Here is a 17,172-nt window from a genome sequence, read left to right as displayed (position 1 = left end):
CCATTTAATAAATTATTAAATACTCTCTAATCTCTATCTTGCTCAGTTTCTCCAACATTACAGTTCCTGAGGAAAACATAATCCCCCTAAAGGAAAAGACAAATGTTCTCCTAGGTGGGTCTCTTGTGATGAAGTATCTTGCTAGTCCAAGAGTTTGGAATTAAATGAGCATATTTAGCATAGAGCCTTCTTTGTTCTCAGCCTATAAAAACTGTTTAATGGAAAGGGACTTTGAGGATCTGGGCTAGGAAGTCTTGTATAAACTTCCCACACTAGAATCTGAATACCTGTGGCTATAAGTCTTTGCAACCATAGAATTCAGATGTTGATGCTTCCTCAGAATGGTGATGATGTGTGGTGTATGTTGTTTGTTTGTTATAATGGTCACTGTGTTCGTTAATTGTGTGTTACTTTTATGCTGAGTTTCCTAGTCTTATTTAAATCAAGGTTCTGAGCAGTAATAAATTTGTACCCATCTTCTATTCTGAACCTAGATTAATCCAAGTTGAGACAATCAACTTGGAAACTATTCTCCAAAGACCCAGGGATGCTATGCTGTCTCTCCCAAAAATGATTATCTAATGGTCCAGATCACTTGTGGTTTTTCTGTATATAAAGCACTGCATGTTAAATCCTCCTTCTTAATGATGGGATTTGAACTTCAGCTTGGAGAAGGAGGAAAACAAGAAAGGCAGAGTCCTCTTGACAAGAATTCACTAACCCAAGTTATCTGTGGCACAGAATAGGAAAATTTATTTCTGACTATCACTAAGAGACTCTCTCTTAGTGGAGAAGAGCCCCTAGTACAATCAGGAGATTTTGCACTGACAGTTTGTTGATGTTACTTAGTTTTATGGACAGATCCTAGAGCTTGGGACAATTGAAACAATGGAAAATTTTAGAATTGAATGGGTATCTATTTACCTCTATAGAGAACTTAATTAGTAGTGAGTGTTATCAATGAGGGTAGTCTCTCAGGATAACAGAATGAAGGTGGTTATCCTGTTTGCCTGGGGCAGGGTTCAGAAGCAAAAGTTCAAAGAGGCTTTCTCATTGAGAGAGAAAGTTTTTTAGGCTTCCCTTGACATTCTGTTTGCAAACCTCATTTCCCTCACTCTGAAATTAATCTTCTTGTGTCCTGACTCTCCTGTCTCCATCCTGCATTGTGTGACTTTGACAACCCCAGGTTAGAGGCTGGTACTAGTCAGATTGACTGTGTGGTATGTGTGTGTTTGGATGAAGTCTGTGTACCCAAGCCAATGCCATGGCTTCGATGGGAAGTGGTAATTGGACAGAGTGGGGAATAATGTAGACCAGCATCTCTGGGACCTTCTGACAGTCAGTTTTAGAGCTTCTTGTTGAGTCAATTCAACCCTGTCTTGTGATCATCATACATACGCAGTGTTTGTAGGACTGGTATTCCTGGAATGAGTTTCGGCAAGGCCTCTGTTTGTAGTTAAGGGCAGGGGAAGAAAAACGAGTTGTTGCCCACTAGAATAGGTACAGAGGGCTTGGGTAGTGGTAAACAGGACATGGTTAATCATACACACACACACACACACACACACACACACACACACACACACACGGAAGGATCTTGGGTCCTACTTGACCGGATGCCAGGAAGCTTGGGTCCTGCTTCATGTATCTATTCCTTGTTTTTTCTCAAAATTTGGTCAGTGGTTAAGAAATAATCATTTCTCTGGAGCGGGTCTAACCAATGAGCAAAGTGTAAACATCTTCCTCTCTCCACCCCTCTTTCCTTATAAAATATCCATCTTGGAGTACCTCCTTTAGACCAATCAGTCTTCTGATGCTGCTTGGGTCTTATCATGCTTTATATGACAACAAAACTACCTCCTTTAGACCAATCAGTCTCCTGATGCTACTTGGGTCTTATCATGCTTTATATGACAACAAAACCTTTTCCTTTGAGAAACTCGTTCAGTGTGCAAGTAATTCTTAACTATGGAACCTGCTCTCCCACTTAATCACTTTATTATTTTTGAGTCTTGAGAAAGTGGTTCTGAGAAATGAGATGAGGGCAGAGAAAGTTGATAAGATGAAGGAAATAGCTGGAGATCACTAAATTAAATCGAGGAAAAGAGACTTAAAAGAAGGCACATAACCACTATGTGGGGTGGAGATCAGAGCAAAAAAGGCAAAAATGCACATTCCTTGATATTTTTCTTTGCATAGGAGAACAAGTTTTGGAATGGAAGGAACAGAACCAAAGCTAATGGGGAGTTCAGACCCCCAAATTAATGTCTCCAGTGATAACAAGAGCTAAGATGTTCTTGAGTTCAAGACACCATGCTCAGATCAGACTGCCAGCTCTTTCAAAATACAATGGTGAATGTGATTGCTGATTTTTGAAAGACCATGAGGACAGAAATTACTTCTGCCCAAATAATTGTCCTAACATTGCTTTCTCATTACACTTCTCTTTATTAATCAAGCTTCAATTTCTCTTCACCCAATTGTCTATTAAAACTTTTACTGGCATGGTAGGGGTTCATATTTGTCTTGCAGGCTTACCTCATGCTGTTGTAAACATTCTAATCAAACTGGGTAGAAATAGAGATGAAAACAGTCTTAATTTAAGAAAAAAGACAACACAGCTAGGAAACTGTATACTATACACACTTAGGGGGTATATCTAGGTGTTATTATAGAAAGCAGTGTGAAATTGTATCCAAAATCATTAATTACATATGCACTCTGACCAGGAGACACTATTACTACTATGGGGTGTCCTGGAAGGATCAGCACCTCTGCTGTGAAGGCTGCCAAGCCCTTTCCAAGACTGCTTCTTTACCTTTGATGCCCACCAACATGTCTCACTGGTTTTCATTTGTGGCTTCAAGAAACTGTAATGTATATAGTGGCCATACCTCAATAAAACCATTTCAGCAGACTAGCTAAAATAGGTTGAGAGTAATCAAAAGGCTGTATACCTGTCAGTGATTTAGGGTAATGTCTACCTGAAGCATGTGAAAGCTTCCCCTGTTGGAATGGACAGATGAGAACACTTTATTCCAATGGCCACGAAGGAGGCTGAAGGAGACACTGAGGAATGTGTAGAGTTTGATTAGGCATCCAAGGTCATCCACTACATCCTGGATCATTGTCTGTCATCCTGCCACCAGACTTTGATGACTGTGGAAGAGTGAGGCTGAAGACTATGCAACTCTGCCTCACTTAAATCCAATTCACAAGTGAGTTACATTACCCTGGGATGCCATTGGTCCTTTTGGAAATAAAGAAGAAAAAATAAACACTGCTTGGTATATGTCCCAAAGAGAGAAAGAATTCTGGGGACAAAAATATTCACAGCAGTTCTTTTGCAGTAATAAAGAATTAGAACCATAGGGGATATCCATTAACTTGGAAATGACTGAACAAATTATAGTATATAAATATAATTTTTTTTAAGGACTGAGTTTCTCTATGTCATTCAGGATAGAAGTACAGGAACCAGGGAAATTTTGATCTGCTCTGTTTTCTGATCTGGCCAGGATCAGCCTTCCTTAAATAACTTGGTGGTTACTTGTGGGGATGGGCTGAGGTTTCCCATGTTGATTATAGACTTAATGCAATTCAGAATCCCATAGCTCTAGGGATCTGTTAGTTTCAGCATCAGTGACTGAGGATTGGAGGTGTGCATCAACAGAATATTAACATTCTACCAAAAACTTAGGAAATGGATGGATTCAGAGAAATGTGGAAAAACCTGTAAGATTTTATGCAGATGGAAGTAAACAAAACCAGGAGAACAAGCTTATACAATGGCTTAAAACGTGATAAAGAAAAACAGCTGTGTGACATACCAACTAGGTTAAGGAGAATTTTTTAAAATAGTGGTAAAATCGGATAGAATTGTTAAAGGAGAGAGGAGGTAGTAGCAATGCAGGACAAAAGTGTCAGTAAGAATTTTTAAATGTAAAAAAAGAGTACAGAGCTCCAAGAAAAATAGACAAGTGGGACAGCTTTTGAACTGAGGCACTAACAGTGTGTGTGTGTCTATAGCTACATAGGTATACAAACATATAGTGTTGTAAAGATACACACGTTCTTTTATGTGTTTATAAATGTTTCTATCTTGTAATGACACACCCCTAGACAAAGAGCATGAGGATTCTCCAAGATTCTGACTATCCTGGTTCCATTCTCTTTCTGACTCTCTTTTCTCCTCTCTCATCTGTCTATCCTTCCTCTCCTCCTTTTTTTTTCTCTCTCTTGCCCCGTCCTCTGTCTACCCGCGTCTGTAGTCTCTCTGTCTATCCCTCAATTCTTTTTTTTGCCTTATCTCTTGGATTTCTCCTCTATTTCTCACCGCCCGCTCTCTCCCAAAGTGCCCTATCTCCTTCCAGGCCACTAATGCTCCCTCCTCCTCCTTGCCCTACTCACCAAGCTGTCGGAAGTCTCAGGTTCTTGAAGCTTGCCTCCAGTTCCACCTCCTAACTACATTTCCCAGAATCCTTTTCGAGGAGGGCCCTTGATCCCCGAGGTCTCGGCCTTACCCGGACCAAGTCGCAAGGCATGCTAGGAATTGTAGTTCCAGTCGGAATCTGCGCAGGCGTACCTCGGGTTCGGAAGCGGCCGGGTTCGGAGCCTTGAGCACTTATTTGGGGGGCCTTCCCTGCGAGGGAGTGAGAGGGGGCGAGGTAGTAGAGATGGATTAGCTTTGGCTCGGACGCACGTGCTGAAGCATCTGAGTGTGTTCGCGCGCGTGCGAAAGTGTAAGTGTCTGCACCCAGGCATGAAAATGAGTTTCTGTAGGGGCTAGTGTGGAAGTATGACTGCTTGAAAGTGATTGTGTTTGTGTGTGTGTGTGTGTGTGTATGTTGTGCGCGCGCTCGCGCGCAGGGACTGAACGGGCTGGAGTGGGATTGAAGAAGGACCACAGGGAGCCGGGAGTCCAACCCAAGACCCGCCCCCCAAAGGATGGGGGAGGCTGGCCCTGGAGAGAAGAAGGGGGTCCTCTTGCAGAGGCGACAAGGGAACCACCGAAAGAGAAGAGCTGTCCAAGACCGAGTCCCAAGGGAGAGAGGGGGCAGGCCACCGGCATCGATCAGTTACCAGCCTGCATTGATTAGGCACTGCCGGTGTGCGCGGCTCAGGATGGGGTCCTAGGAAAGGCAGGAGCCCTGCTGCTGGGCGTGGGAGCAGCGGGTCAGTCCCCAGGTGCCTGCGCAGAGCAAGGTGCAGGAGCTGCTGGAACGGGCCGATTCTGACAATTTCATTGTCTGTTTCATTCATACATTTCCTAGCGGCACCGCAGGGGTCCGTGTGTTGCTTTGCGGGCTGCCTACACCTAACCAAGTAGCGCAGAGACTAGCAAAGGCAGAGCAACGGATTCTGTGCTCACCCGCGGCAGGGGCTTGCAGAGGGTGTGAGAGGTCGTCTCCATGGGAAGGAGGGGGCAGGGCAAGGTCTCCTACAGAAGGCGGGATTGCAGCTGAGACTCAGGAGGAGCTGGGAGAGCCTGGGGGGGTGGCCAGGCTGAGACTCCCAGGGCTGGGGGATGGAGGGTTGTGGGAGAGGAACAGCCAGAGAATCCAGAGCAGGGGGAAGAACCTAGAAATGTCTGAGAAATATCAGAGGACATCGTATTGGATTCTGGGGGCAGTAGGGAGCCACGGGAGCTTATGGAGCAGGGGAGAGACGGGAGAACAGGCTTTGGGAGAATCCCTCTGTGTGAGAGTGCCGAGAGAAGAGGCAGGAGCCTGCGCGGGGCAGTGGCTGTGTGAGTGGAGGCGGGGCTGTAGGTGATGTAGGAGCAGGATGGTCAGAGGCTGCCAAGGGGGCCGTGCTGGAGCAGGATCTCCCCGGCTAGTCCTCATCCCTCCCAAAGAATGGAGATTAATCTCATAGAAGCTGTGCTTGAGGAGGCCCTGCTGCCCCTCAGGATCCCTGCTCCCTCTTCTACATGTCTCTCCTTAGTAGTCATTAAATTCATTGTGCTCCCAAAGAAGCAGAATGATAATTAGCCATTCGTGATTATCGATTATTAAATTAATAGTTTTTAATAATATAATAGTTCTTAATGCTCATTAAAGTCAGACTGTTTCTTGGCAGGGGCTAGAATTGTGCTAGAAATCAATCAATCTCGCTGCTCTGTAATATATAAATTTTCCATTTTTGAAAACTGGGATAACCTTTGCCCTTGCCCAGTCCTTTGGCACCTCTCATGTTGTTTACCCTGAGAATGGCTCCCAAAACCACCTCTCCCGTGACTCTCAGTGGCTTGGTGAGTGAGGCTAGGTGGCTGAGTTGCTGTTTTCCACTGAGGCACCATCAGCTGCTTCTGCTCATTTTATTTGGTAACACTTATGACAGCTCCCTCATGCTTGGTTGCGTAGGTAGGATTAATCTCCCTCCTGATTCTTTTTTTGTCATTCATTTCTGGCTTCTCAGTGCTCTGCTCTTCTCCAAAAGAGAAAAAGTAAGGAGGAGGGATGACTTCTGTACTCCCAACAGCCAGATCCCAGGTGAGTTAAGATTCTCCCTCCCTCCCTCCCTTCCTCTCTCTCTCTCTCTGTCTCTGTCTCTCTCTCTCTTTCTCTCTGAGATTGTATCTTTCTATCTCTCTCTGTGTCTGTGTGTGTCTCCCCTGAAATGTCATACTTTTCCCTCTACCTTCTCTTTTTCATGTTTTTTGCTAGTTCTAGGGGCTTGAACTTGAACTTCAGTTTTTGTCAATTTTGCCGATGTTAACTGATGATACATTGTGAGGGGAAAGGGCATTTGCTAAGAGCTGATCTCTCCTTTGAACATTCATTCATTTGTTCAACTTATTATGGAGCCAGTACTGACCTAAATTTTTTGAGGTAAAGAAGCATAAAACTTAGTTCATGTCCTCAGATAGTTTTACTGAGTCAGCAAGACTTATTTACCAGAGACAATTTAAAAAAATGATTGTGTTGATAAATTTTACCTTGATACCCAGCCCCATATCACTCCCATTTGATTCTTCTATGATGTATAAATCCAGAATACATAAAAGTGAAATAATTAAGAATGATTACCATTGCAATCACCCTAGTCCAAGCCCTCATTACCTTACATCTAAATTACTGCAATAGGCCACTGGTTGATGTACCTGTCACAAATCATCCTCCTAAATATCTTCCTAAAGCCCAGATCTGATTACATCACTCCCCTGATCAATAAAGTGCAGTGATTCTCTGTAACCTTCAGGAATCAACTATAAAATCTTGCTTGGCATTCAGAGCCCTTCCTCTCCTAACCTGCTCCCTTCTCTTTCCAATCTTTTTACCTCTTGTATTTTCAATATATATTTTATGATCCAGTGAACCAAGCTGCCTTGCCATTTCTTGAACTAGATGCACTCTCTATGCTTGTAATCCTCTCCTTTCTTGTTCCTACTTCCTAGTTTCTTTGGGCTCCTTAATTCCTAGCTAAAATGTTAGCATCTAGAGAAGCCTTTACTAATCCCTTTAAGCTGTATATAACTTGTTTGTACATAACTCTTATAGGTTGTCTCTTCTATTAGACTGTGGGCTCTGTGAAAGCAGGGAGTTTGTTTTTTGACTTTCTATGTGTCTTTCCCCAGTGCTTAGCACAGTATCTAGGATGTAGTAGGCTCTTGATAAATGTTTTTGACTGATAGTTAATAAATGCCGCATCAATAATCTGTTTTTAAAAGTAACATAATATAAATTTTATATCAGTGATGTCCAGGTTCATCAGTTTGGAGCTGGAGAGGACGTTCCATGTCATCTGTCTAGTTCAAGTGCCTCATTTTGTATATGAGAAAGCATATTCAGACAGGTTGGGATTTGGCAAGGGTTTCATAGGTAGTCATTGGCAGAGCTTGTATGTGATTGCAGGCTTTCCTACCATACATCCATCACTTTCTACTAACTGTGCTATTTTTGATCTGATTGTTGTTGCCATTTTAAGTTGTTTTCATTCACTTAACTGTTGTAATTGTGAATATTATTTTTTCATTATTCCCTAAATACTTTATATCACTTCTTACAGATCTTTCTCTATTTATGTGAAATATATTTGTCATTTCTTATAGCACATTCCTGAGTCTTTTTTTTTTTGTTTTTTAAAATTTTTTCCCCTCAGTCTTTTGGGACAAAGTTTCAGGGTAGGGTGGGTGTGGCTTTTTAAACTAGTGTGTGTGTGTGTGTGTGTGTGTGTGTGTGTGTGTGTGTGCTCATTTATAAGGCTGACTTTGAGCAGGAAACTTTTCTATAATAGAGTCTAGTATAAAATGGTGCATCCAGTAAGTCATTTCTCCAGAAATATTAAAATTGTGCTTTGAGGAACAGTGCCAATTTTACCTTCTGCTAACTTCATGTCTTCCTCTTACTCTCCATAAGTTTGATCCCCAATGAGCAGGTTCTTGTTTGCTATTTCAGATCCCACTGACGTTCCAGGATGTGGCTGTGGATTTCACCTGGGAGGAATGGGGGCTCTTGGAACCTTCTCAGAAGGACATGTACTGGGATGTGATGCTGGAGATCTATGAGAATTTTATCTCCCTTGGTAAGATCTGCTCTCCCCCAGACAGACTTATTAACTTCCCTTGGATTGTCCTCTCATTTTCTCTTGGCTGACTGATACCCTCTGCATGAGAAGGGATAACGTCCTGAATGCACATGACGGGGAGTGTCTTCACAGGTGTTTAGTACTCAGAATCACTGGTATATCTTCTTTTTACTTAAGTGAAAAATGTGTTGGATAATGGGAAATCATCAGTAGCTTTAGTGGGCTTCCCTTAGGGCTGCATACCTCTATTACTGGCTGTTCATTCAGATCATTGAATTACCCCCCAAAGAACCAGTGTAGATACTTGGAAGATGTCACCAGTTTGCATTCTCTTTAGGCTAAGAATATATTAGAATAGTCATTTCCTTTGAGCTGGTGACACATTCTCTCATACTTTCTGATAATACAATATGGAGACTTCAGGAGTCCTTAGTACTCCATCTGGTCTTGCCTTGCATGCCCTCTATTCCCTAGTGAGAATGAAGGCAAGATTGAATTCTATCTCTGACCTCCTTACTCTCCTTTTATTCCCTCCCAAGGAGGTGTTCCTCTTTCCATACCAGATGTTATTTCCCAGTTGGAAAGAATGAAAGCACCATGGATGACAGAAGGAGGAGTCTTGATTAGCACTTTTCTAGGTGAGTAAGTGAAGAATTAAGATGGAAAACACTGTGAGCACCATCACAAATGGTCATTGGTCCCTGCTGGACAGGGAGCTCTCCTTAAGGGTTCTTAGGTCTTTGGAGGAGTGTGCTTTCTATTTCATTTAAGTTTTCTCCCATGAACTCATCTTTCTCTTTGCTGACCTCCTTTCACTTATTACTTATTCCCCTATTATATCTTTGAGAAAGATTTTTCTTTTTCTGATACTAACCCCTCTACTTGTACTCTAGATCCATAGTTTTCTGCCCTCTCCTAAATTTATTATTTTTTTTTTTGCATTTTTAGTTTCTCTTTTCAAACCTTTTAATTTTCATATATGTCTAATTGTATATGCATATATATATGTATGTATATAAATATATATGCATATATGTATGTACACACAAGTATAAGTCCACTTAAATATAGCAAAATTCTTTCATTGATCTCATTACTTGTTTTATTTATATACCTTGGACTTTTTAATCTCTTTTCTATATGAGACCTCATCACTACCAACATTTCATCTGCAATCTTTTCCCCCCATTCTCCTTCTCTTATCTCCTCACTTCCCTTCCTATCTTTCTTATTTTCTTCTCTCCCCCTTACCCTCTAATCTCTCCTTTCCTTCCTTTGTCTTTTTTCATTTCTCCCTCTGCTAAGAGCTGGCCAGTCTATAGCCTCCATGTCTTGGACCTAGGAGTGGTCATGTAATTTCACTTTTAAAATTCTACCCCCTCCTCCAATTCCCCACCTTCACCATCATGTCTTTTCCTTGAAATGCTACAATCTAGCTTCTGTCTCACTGCGTTATGGAAAATGATCTTTAAAGTTCTTTCTCCTTTTCATTTTGTGATAATATCCAGAGTTTGTTTACATATATGTAATTTCCTGTCTTGCCATGTACTTCTCTGACTTTTGAGATAAGTCATGTATGTATTATTATCTGCATTTTATCATTGAAGCTGTTGAAACTCAGGGAGGTTTCTTACTGTCCATGATTGCTTGCCCAGTAGATGTAGAAACAAGGACTCCAGCTAAGGCTTGCTCTCTTGTTCTTTTATATCCAGTAGTTTTTCCTGTTGTTTTTTTTCCCTATCTTCTAAGGATATTTTTTCAAATTTTAATCTTGTTCTACTCTGTGCCACATTTCAATTATAACTAGCTGTTAATGATACTTTTGGGGGATGATGTCTATGGGACCTTCAGTTTTGTAGGTTTTACTAGGTGAATATTGGGATATTTTCAACTCAAAGATTCTGTGGAAGTCCCATCATTCTCTATCTTAACTAGAATATTGTGGTGTGCTGTCATTTAAAAATTGTGTTAGTATAGAGGAGAAGATGGATGTAGACAAAGATGGCTTGAAGAAGATGTTTAGGCCTGGACTGAAGTCTGGAAAAAGCTGGAAGAATGGTCTGGAAGTCAATGCATGTTTCCTTGAGAATGAGTGATAGTGGTATAGTGAATGGATTGCTAAATAGGAAATGCTTTTGAGGGATAATAGTAGAGCAATGATTTGACTTGGATAACAGATTGAGGAATGGCAAGAATATTAGAAGAATACAGAATGTGACATAATCTCTGCATAAAACTCAATTGTTATAGATATAATCATGCTGGTTTCAAATTGCCTATTATTAAATTCAGTAGTAGCTCCCTCAGGTACTCTTTTAGGGAACTCTTAACATGTTTACATCTAGATGTTAATGACTCCTTATTGAACCAGTCATGTTATCTTCCTTTTTTACTATCTAGCTAATCCCTCCACTTGTCCATAAGAACAGCATTAGGATAACCTTAATTGGTGTTTACTGTTGGTCCATTTTCAGCGTAGGGTCAACTAAAATTTCCTGGCCACTCAACCATATTTCTATAATCCTGTATTTCTACAGTTGAATTCTGAGTGTAGACATTCGCATTTGTCCTTATTGAATTATATATTATTTGTACTATCCCATTGTTTTATGCTTTTGATTTTTTTTTTATATTTTGATTTTTTTCATCTAATAATATTAGGTATCTCACATAAACTTGTGTCTTCAGCAGTACTGGTAGTAGTGTTTTTTATGGGACAACTAGAAGGCATAGTACACTGGCCTTGGAGTCAGGACCATCAAAGTTCAAATCCAGCCTCAGACATTTAATACTTTTTACCTTTGAGACCCTGGACAAGTCACTTAATTCCCATTGCCTCACAAAAGAAAAAAGTGCTCTCTATGATTTCATTAAATTTTTGGATAAAAATATTGAATAAGGAATAGGGTGAAGAAACTATATTTACCACTGCATATTGGCTCCTTCTCTGCTGCTCCTAAGGCTTAAAGAATTTCCTGAAAAATTGAAACTTTAAATAACTTGCCTAGACAGTGAGCTCCATATTTTTAGGGTAAGGTTATTTGAGCAGCTACAAATTCACTGAGTTGTACTCTTATCTAACTCACATTTGTTTTTGGTTTAAAACTATTTTTGGTTTAAATTTCCTGGTAGCAATTATTGTTCTGTTCTATTCTATATATATATAAAGTTTCTATATTGAAGGAAAAGATGTAGTTTAGAGCACAGCACACATATCTTTATTTTGATCAGAGTTTTCTAAAATTCCTAGTGTGGAGAAAGATGAGTATTGACATGTTTTTGTTATTTTCAGATTCTTCTAGTCAGAAGACAAAATGTGAAACCAAGGAGTCAACTGTAAAGCAGAATAGTTTTATGGAACAGTCATCGAAAGAGAGATTCATAAAGGAAAGCCCTTGGCATTACACATTGGGAGAAGGTTGGAATGGTGATGTCAGGTTAGAAAGACAAAAAGAAAACCAAGAAATACAGTCTCAGGAGGTATTCACTAGTGAATCTGTTCGTGAACGTAATATTTTTGGAAAAAAACTCAATCTGGGATCAGTTGTTGTTCCACAACGGAGAGTTTGCATAAGAGAAAATCTTCCTACATACAGTACACTTGTAAAGAATATGAAGAAGTTTTTTGACTCACTTAAACCTAAGACAATCTCCATTGGGACGAAACTTAAGTATAGTAAATGCAAGAAGCCCTTTAGTTATCAGTCAAATGTTATTCATTACCAGAGAGCCCACCCTCGGGGGAAAGCCCATAAATGTAATGAATGTAACAAAGCCTTCAGCAAGAAAGGAAGTCTTAATGCACACAAACTAATTCATACTGGAGAGAAACATTTTGAATGTAATACCTGTGGGAGAGGCTTCAGATACCATTCATCCCTTAAGCAACATCAGAAAATTCATACTCGTGAGAAATCCCATAAATGCAATGAATGTGGTAAAGGCTTTAGCCGAAGAGGACTTCTTAAGACACATAAATTAAGTCATATTAGAGAAAAACATCTGAAATGTAATGTATGTGGGAAAGGCTTCAGGTACCCCATATCCCTTAGGGTACATAAGAAAATGCATACTGGAGAGAAGCCACATATATGTAATGAGTGTGGAAAGGCTTTCATCTGAAGGGAAACTTTATAAATCATAAGAGATTTCATTCAGGTGAGATGCCTTTTGAATGTAATGAATGTGGGAAAGCTTTCATGCTAAGGAAAGAGTTTAATAAACACAAGAGAATTCATACTGGTGAGAAACCATACATATGCAATGAATGTGGGAAAGCCTTCAGGTGGAATGGAAGTCTAAAATCACATAAGAGAATTCATACTGGAGAGAAACCCTATGTATGTAATGAATGTGGGAAAGCATTCACTAATTATCAAAGCCTAACTTATCATCAAATATTTCATCCTGGAGAGAAAATTTTTCAGTGTAGTGAATGTGAGAAAGCATTTACACAGAGGGCAAACCTTAATCGACATAAGAGAATTCATACTGGAGAGAAACCCTACATATGTAATCAATGTGGAAAAGCCTTTATTGTGATGGGAAATCTTAAAAGACATATGAGAATCCATACAGGAGAGAAACCTTATAAATGTAATGATTGTGGAAAAGCTTTCACCAATCACCAAAGCCTAATTCATCACCAAACAACTCATACTGGGGAGAAAACATTTCAGTGCAATGAATGTAAGAAAGTCTTTGCCACAAGAGGAAACCTTAACATACATAAGAAAGTTCATACTGGAGAAAAACCCTATGTATGTAATGAATGTGGGAAAGCATTCAACCTCAAGGGAAATCTGAATATACATAAAAAAATTCATACTGGAGAGAAACCCTTTGAATGTAGTGATTGTGGAAAAGCCTTCAGACAGAATGGAAGTCTTAAAAGACATAAAAGAATTCATACTGGAGAGAAACCCTATGAATGTAATGAATGTGGAAAAGCCTTCACTAATCAACAAAGCCTAATTTACCATCAAGTATATCATACTAGGGAGAGACCCTATGAATGTAATGAATGTGGGAAAACCTTCATTCAGAAAGGAAAACTTAATAGACATTCAAGAACTCATGAGGGAAGCCTTTAACTAGGTGGAAAAAATATTACACATAAAATAACTCATATTTGGAAAAACACATTGAATATAATGTTATAAATAGCTTTTAACAAGAAGGGCAAATATTAAATATATTTAAAAATCCACACTAGAGGAAACCCTGTAAATATTATGAATTTTATGAATATTATGAATTATGTAAATTATGAAAATCTAAATTCCCGTCTATATTTCATAGTGATGAAGTGCTGTCAATATAAGAAATGACTCATAATGGAGAGAAAACCTTTTTCTGCAATGAATGTAAGAAAGTCTTTGCCACAAAAGGAAACCTTAATGTATATTAAATAAAGAAAGTTCATACTGGAGAGAAACCTTAAGTATGTAATGAATGTGGATAAGCCTTTAATTGGAAGGGAAGCCTTAATTCATATAAGAATTATCAATGAGATTATCTTTGAATTTTAGTTATATAGGAAAACTTTCACCAATAATCAAAGCCTAACACGAAATTAAATATCTTTCATGCTTAAGAGAAATCTTTCCAGTGTGATGAATGTCAAAAAGTTTTCAGATGGGGTAGAAATCTTAACATCAACTTTTTGATTGTAATGAATGTAGCAGAGTTTGTGGTCCAGACTTTATTGTACATAATAAAATCCATAGTCGAGGAACCCTTTGAAGATAAGCAACATAGGGAGATTTTCAGGTTTAGCCCATTGCTAGTTAAACATCAGATAATTTTTACTAGAGAAAACCCCATTTGAACTTCAGGAAATTGGGGAAGTGTTCCAAAAAAGTAAGAGTATTATTGTGTATCAGTGAATTCATATTGGAGAGAAACCCTTTCAGGGTAACTAAAGTAAGGATAGAGATTGGAGGTGAGAAGAGGCAGAATTCTGAAAAATTAATGTGCCTTCTTTGAGAATAATATTCTGAGAGGCAAAGGGAAAGTCAGAATGAATTCACATAAAATAGTGAATTATATCTTCTACTTTAATCTAGATTGACAAAAGTTATAAAGAGGCAGATTTCAAGTCTTTATTAAGTCCAGAGAGGCCTGGAAAGCTTGAGTTTAACTGAAAAGTGGCAGTTAATGTATAATAAGGCAGAATTGTGAGACCTATGTATTTCACTTAGCTTTTGTTCCAATTCCTAGTTTCAGTTACATGCTACTGATTGAAGTTCTTAAATATAAAGTGGACCATAATGTTCTAACCTATACAAAACTCCTATGGGATGTTAGTGTAAGTATTTAAGAAATGCTTTTTAAGTAAATGAGCTCAGGATCTAGAACATAATGGGAGTTATAAGGAATGTTTTAACTCAAAGATAGATAATACCCAGTACCATGAGTTGGAAATTGGCACCAGAGTATGGTATTCCAAAGAGAAGACTTGGGGGTATTTTATGGTGTATGTCAGTTCCCCAGACGGATGTAATATGTCATAATTCCAAAATATGCACCAAAAGCTGTAATAGGCTGAGGCTCGAGTTGATGCACTGAGGTCCCAAGCACGTGAGACTAAATAGTAATTGGACCATATTCTATTAATATATATGCTTGAGAAAGAATGGCCCCCGCCCACTCTTTGTGCAAGTCCTGATGTGTTATATAGGAAATGACGATTTTGGTGGGTGGAGGCAGCGGGGCCGAGAAGGGAAGCGGAAAGAGAGACTGCTGGCTGGCATCTTGACACAGCTGCTCTCATTACTATCGTGACCGCCCTTCACCTCCAATCCCCCTCTGCTAGCTGGCTTCCTGTCGCAGCTGCCCATATTGCTATCGCAATCCTTCTTCACCTCTACTGAGAATAAAGATTGTAGATTTTTCCTTAACCTGAATTCCTGACTCTGGGTGATTTTAAATACGCATCACAAAAATCAGCCTGCCCTTTATGAGGAAAGACAATTTAAATATTATATTACAGTAGATAGAAACGGAGAATAGGAGGTAGCACTTAATGCCTAAAGCCCTGTAGAAGAAGCAGAGTATAGCTCAGTAAATTATGAATTATTTTAGAGGCAGCACTGGAAAGTTAAAATGATTCCTCTAGCAAAGGTTGTATAATGCATGGAGAAGGATAGCCAGAGCATCTAGGAGAAAACAGTTCATTAATGTCATCAGAAGACATTATTCGTACTGCAATTTGGAAGTACATCACCCCAGTCACACATGTGCCATGGCTATATCAGTTTCTGATATGTTTCCTTTTACATGCCTCTTCCATCTTTGTTCCTATGTCATGTATGTACTCTTCATATATGTTCTTTTCATCTGTTCTGATAATCGGTGGGAAAATGTACTCCATGTGGGCAGGGGATATTTTATTACTTTATTTGTCACGCTGTTAGATTAAATACTTTTAATTTTGAATTATTCTGTTTTATGTCTGGTGAAGTAAAATTGCTTTTTGGAACAGGCAAGCTATGTTTTTGAGAGGGTGCTGATAATCTAGTTGACTGAAACCCAGTGTTGATTTTCTGAGGTGGGACTACCTTGGGAGGGAAAGGTAATATATTACAGATAATCATTCAGACCTGTCAAAAAACTGCATTAGACTGCTTTATGACTTAGTGGTTTTCCTACCACTAATAGTTTTAAGTGGTAAATGTCACTTGTCAGATGTTACAGAGAATGTTCTTCTTCAGATTCAAATTATACTATATAAGTCTCTGAGATCCTTCCTAACTCTTTGATTCTTTAAGTTGGTTTTAGTGATTAGATTAGAAAACTACTCCAGTAGAAAAACCATAAGCGGACAGACTTTAGATGATAGAAGCAAAATGATACAGGAAAAATCTAGGAATTGGGAAAAATGGCTAAATCCAACATGGCTTTAGATGATTTAACAGGAAAAGTAAGAGGCTGAATGACTAATTGAGTAATGTTAATAAAGGATTCTGTAGACTAAATCCTGAAAAGACTCTAGCATGACTTGGTTAGTATTGGAAGGAACTCCTAGGACAGAAATTTTAAGAGCAAAAGTAGGATTCCTTTTTGTGTATAAATTAGAGTAAACAAGCTGAGTAAATTTCTATTTTGAAACCCCATTAATCTGGTTGACTTGAAGCCTATACCAGAATGTATCTTATTCTTCCAGAAACCCAAAGACCCTAACAGAAATAGCTTTGACTTGAATTGGCATATGTATTATTAACTGTATTAGGAAAAAGAAGCTAACAAAAACAAAAAGCAAAATATCTCTATAAAAATCCAAATTTATAACAACAATGTAATATTAATATGGAGAAGTAGCAAATCTCTGGTGAAATATAATGATCAATATTAGTACCATGCAAAGCCCTTTGTTCTCTTAGCAGTTGATAAACTAATTGTTTTTAGAGACCTGTATTTTGTAAGGAGGTTTGTTTGGCTATTTGTTATGAAGTATTGTGTTGGGGCAGCTAGGTGGCCCAGTGGATAGAATACCAGTCCTGAAGTCAGGAGGACCTGAATTCAAATTTGACCTCAGACACCTAACACTTCCTATCTGTATGACTCTGGGCAAGTGACTTAACCCCAATTGCCTCAGGGAAAAAAAAGTAAAAAAAAAATATTGTGTTAAAACATATCAAC

General features: G+C 39.1%; 1 protein-coding gene across 1 annotated transcript; it reads left to right on the top strand.

The window, feature by feature from the left end:
- The first annotated feature begins 4,593 nt into the window (after window positions 1–4,593).
- Window positions 4,594–15,969, top strand: LOC127547533 (zinc finger protein 184-like). Its single transcript, XM_051974454.1, has 5 exons — window positions 4,594–4,742; window positions 6,421–6,494; window positions 8,400–8,526; window positions 9,069–9,167; window positions 11,822–15,969. Exons 2-5 carry the CDS (start codon window positions 6,462–6,464, stop codon window positions 12,649–12,651), a joined length of 1,089 nt encoding a protein of 362 aa, XP_051830414.1. The 5' UTR covers window positions 4,594–4,742; window positions 6,421–6,461; the 3' UTR covers window positions 12,652–15,969.
- The last annotated feature ends 1,203 nt before the right edge of the window (window positions 15,970–17,172 follow it).

This window comes from Antechinus flavipes, chromosome 2, assembly GCF_016432865.1.
Source record: "Antechinus flavipes isolate AdamAnt ecotype Samford, QLD, Australia chromosome 2, AdamAnt_v2, whole genome shotgun sequence".
In the NCBI taxonomy this organism is placed as follows: domain Eukaryota; kingdom Metazoa; phylum Chordata; class Mammalia; order Dasyuromorphia; family Dasyuridae; genus Antechinus; species Antechinus flavipes.
The sequence above is the reverse complement of the archived record's forward strand: the minus strand, read 5'-3'. Positions and strand labels throughout refer to the sequence as shown.

Bases quoted from the DNA above. Each gene is read 5' to 3' on its own strand.
- LOC127547533 (XM_051974454.1), top strand. From the start codon at position 6,462: ATGACTTCTGTACTCCCAACAGCCAGATCCCAG. The intron at 6,495-8,399 runs GTGAGTTAAGAT...TTGCTATTTCAG, and splicing joins TCCCAACAGCCAGATCCCAG to ATCCCACTGACGTTCCAGGA. The intron at 9,168-11,821 runs GTGAGTAAGTGA...TGTTATTTTCAG, and splicing joins CTTGATTAGCACTTTTCTAG to ATTCTTCTAGTCAGAAGACA.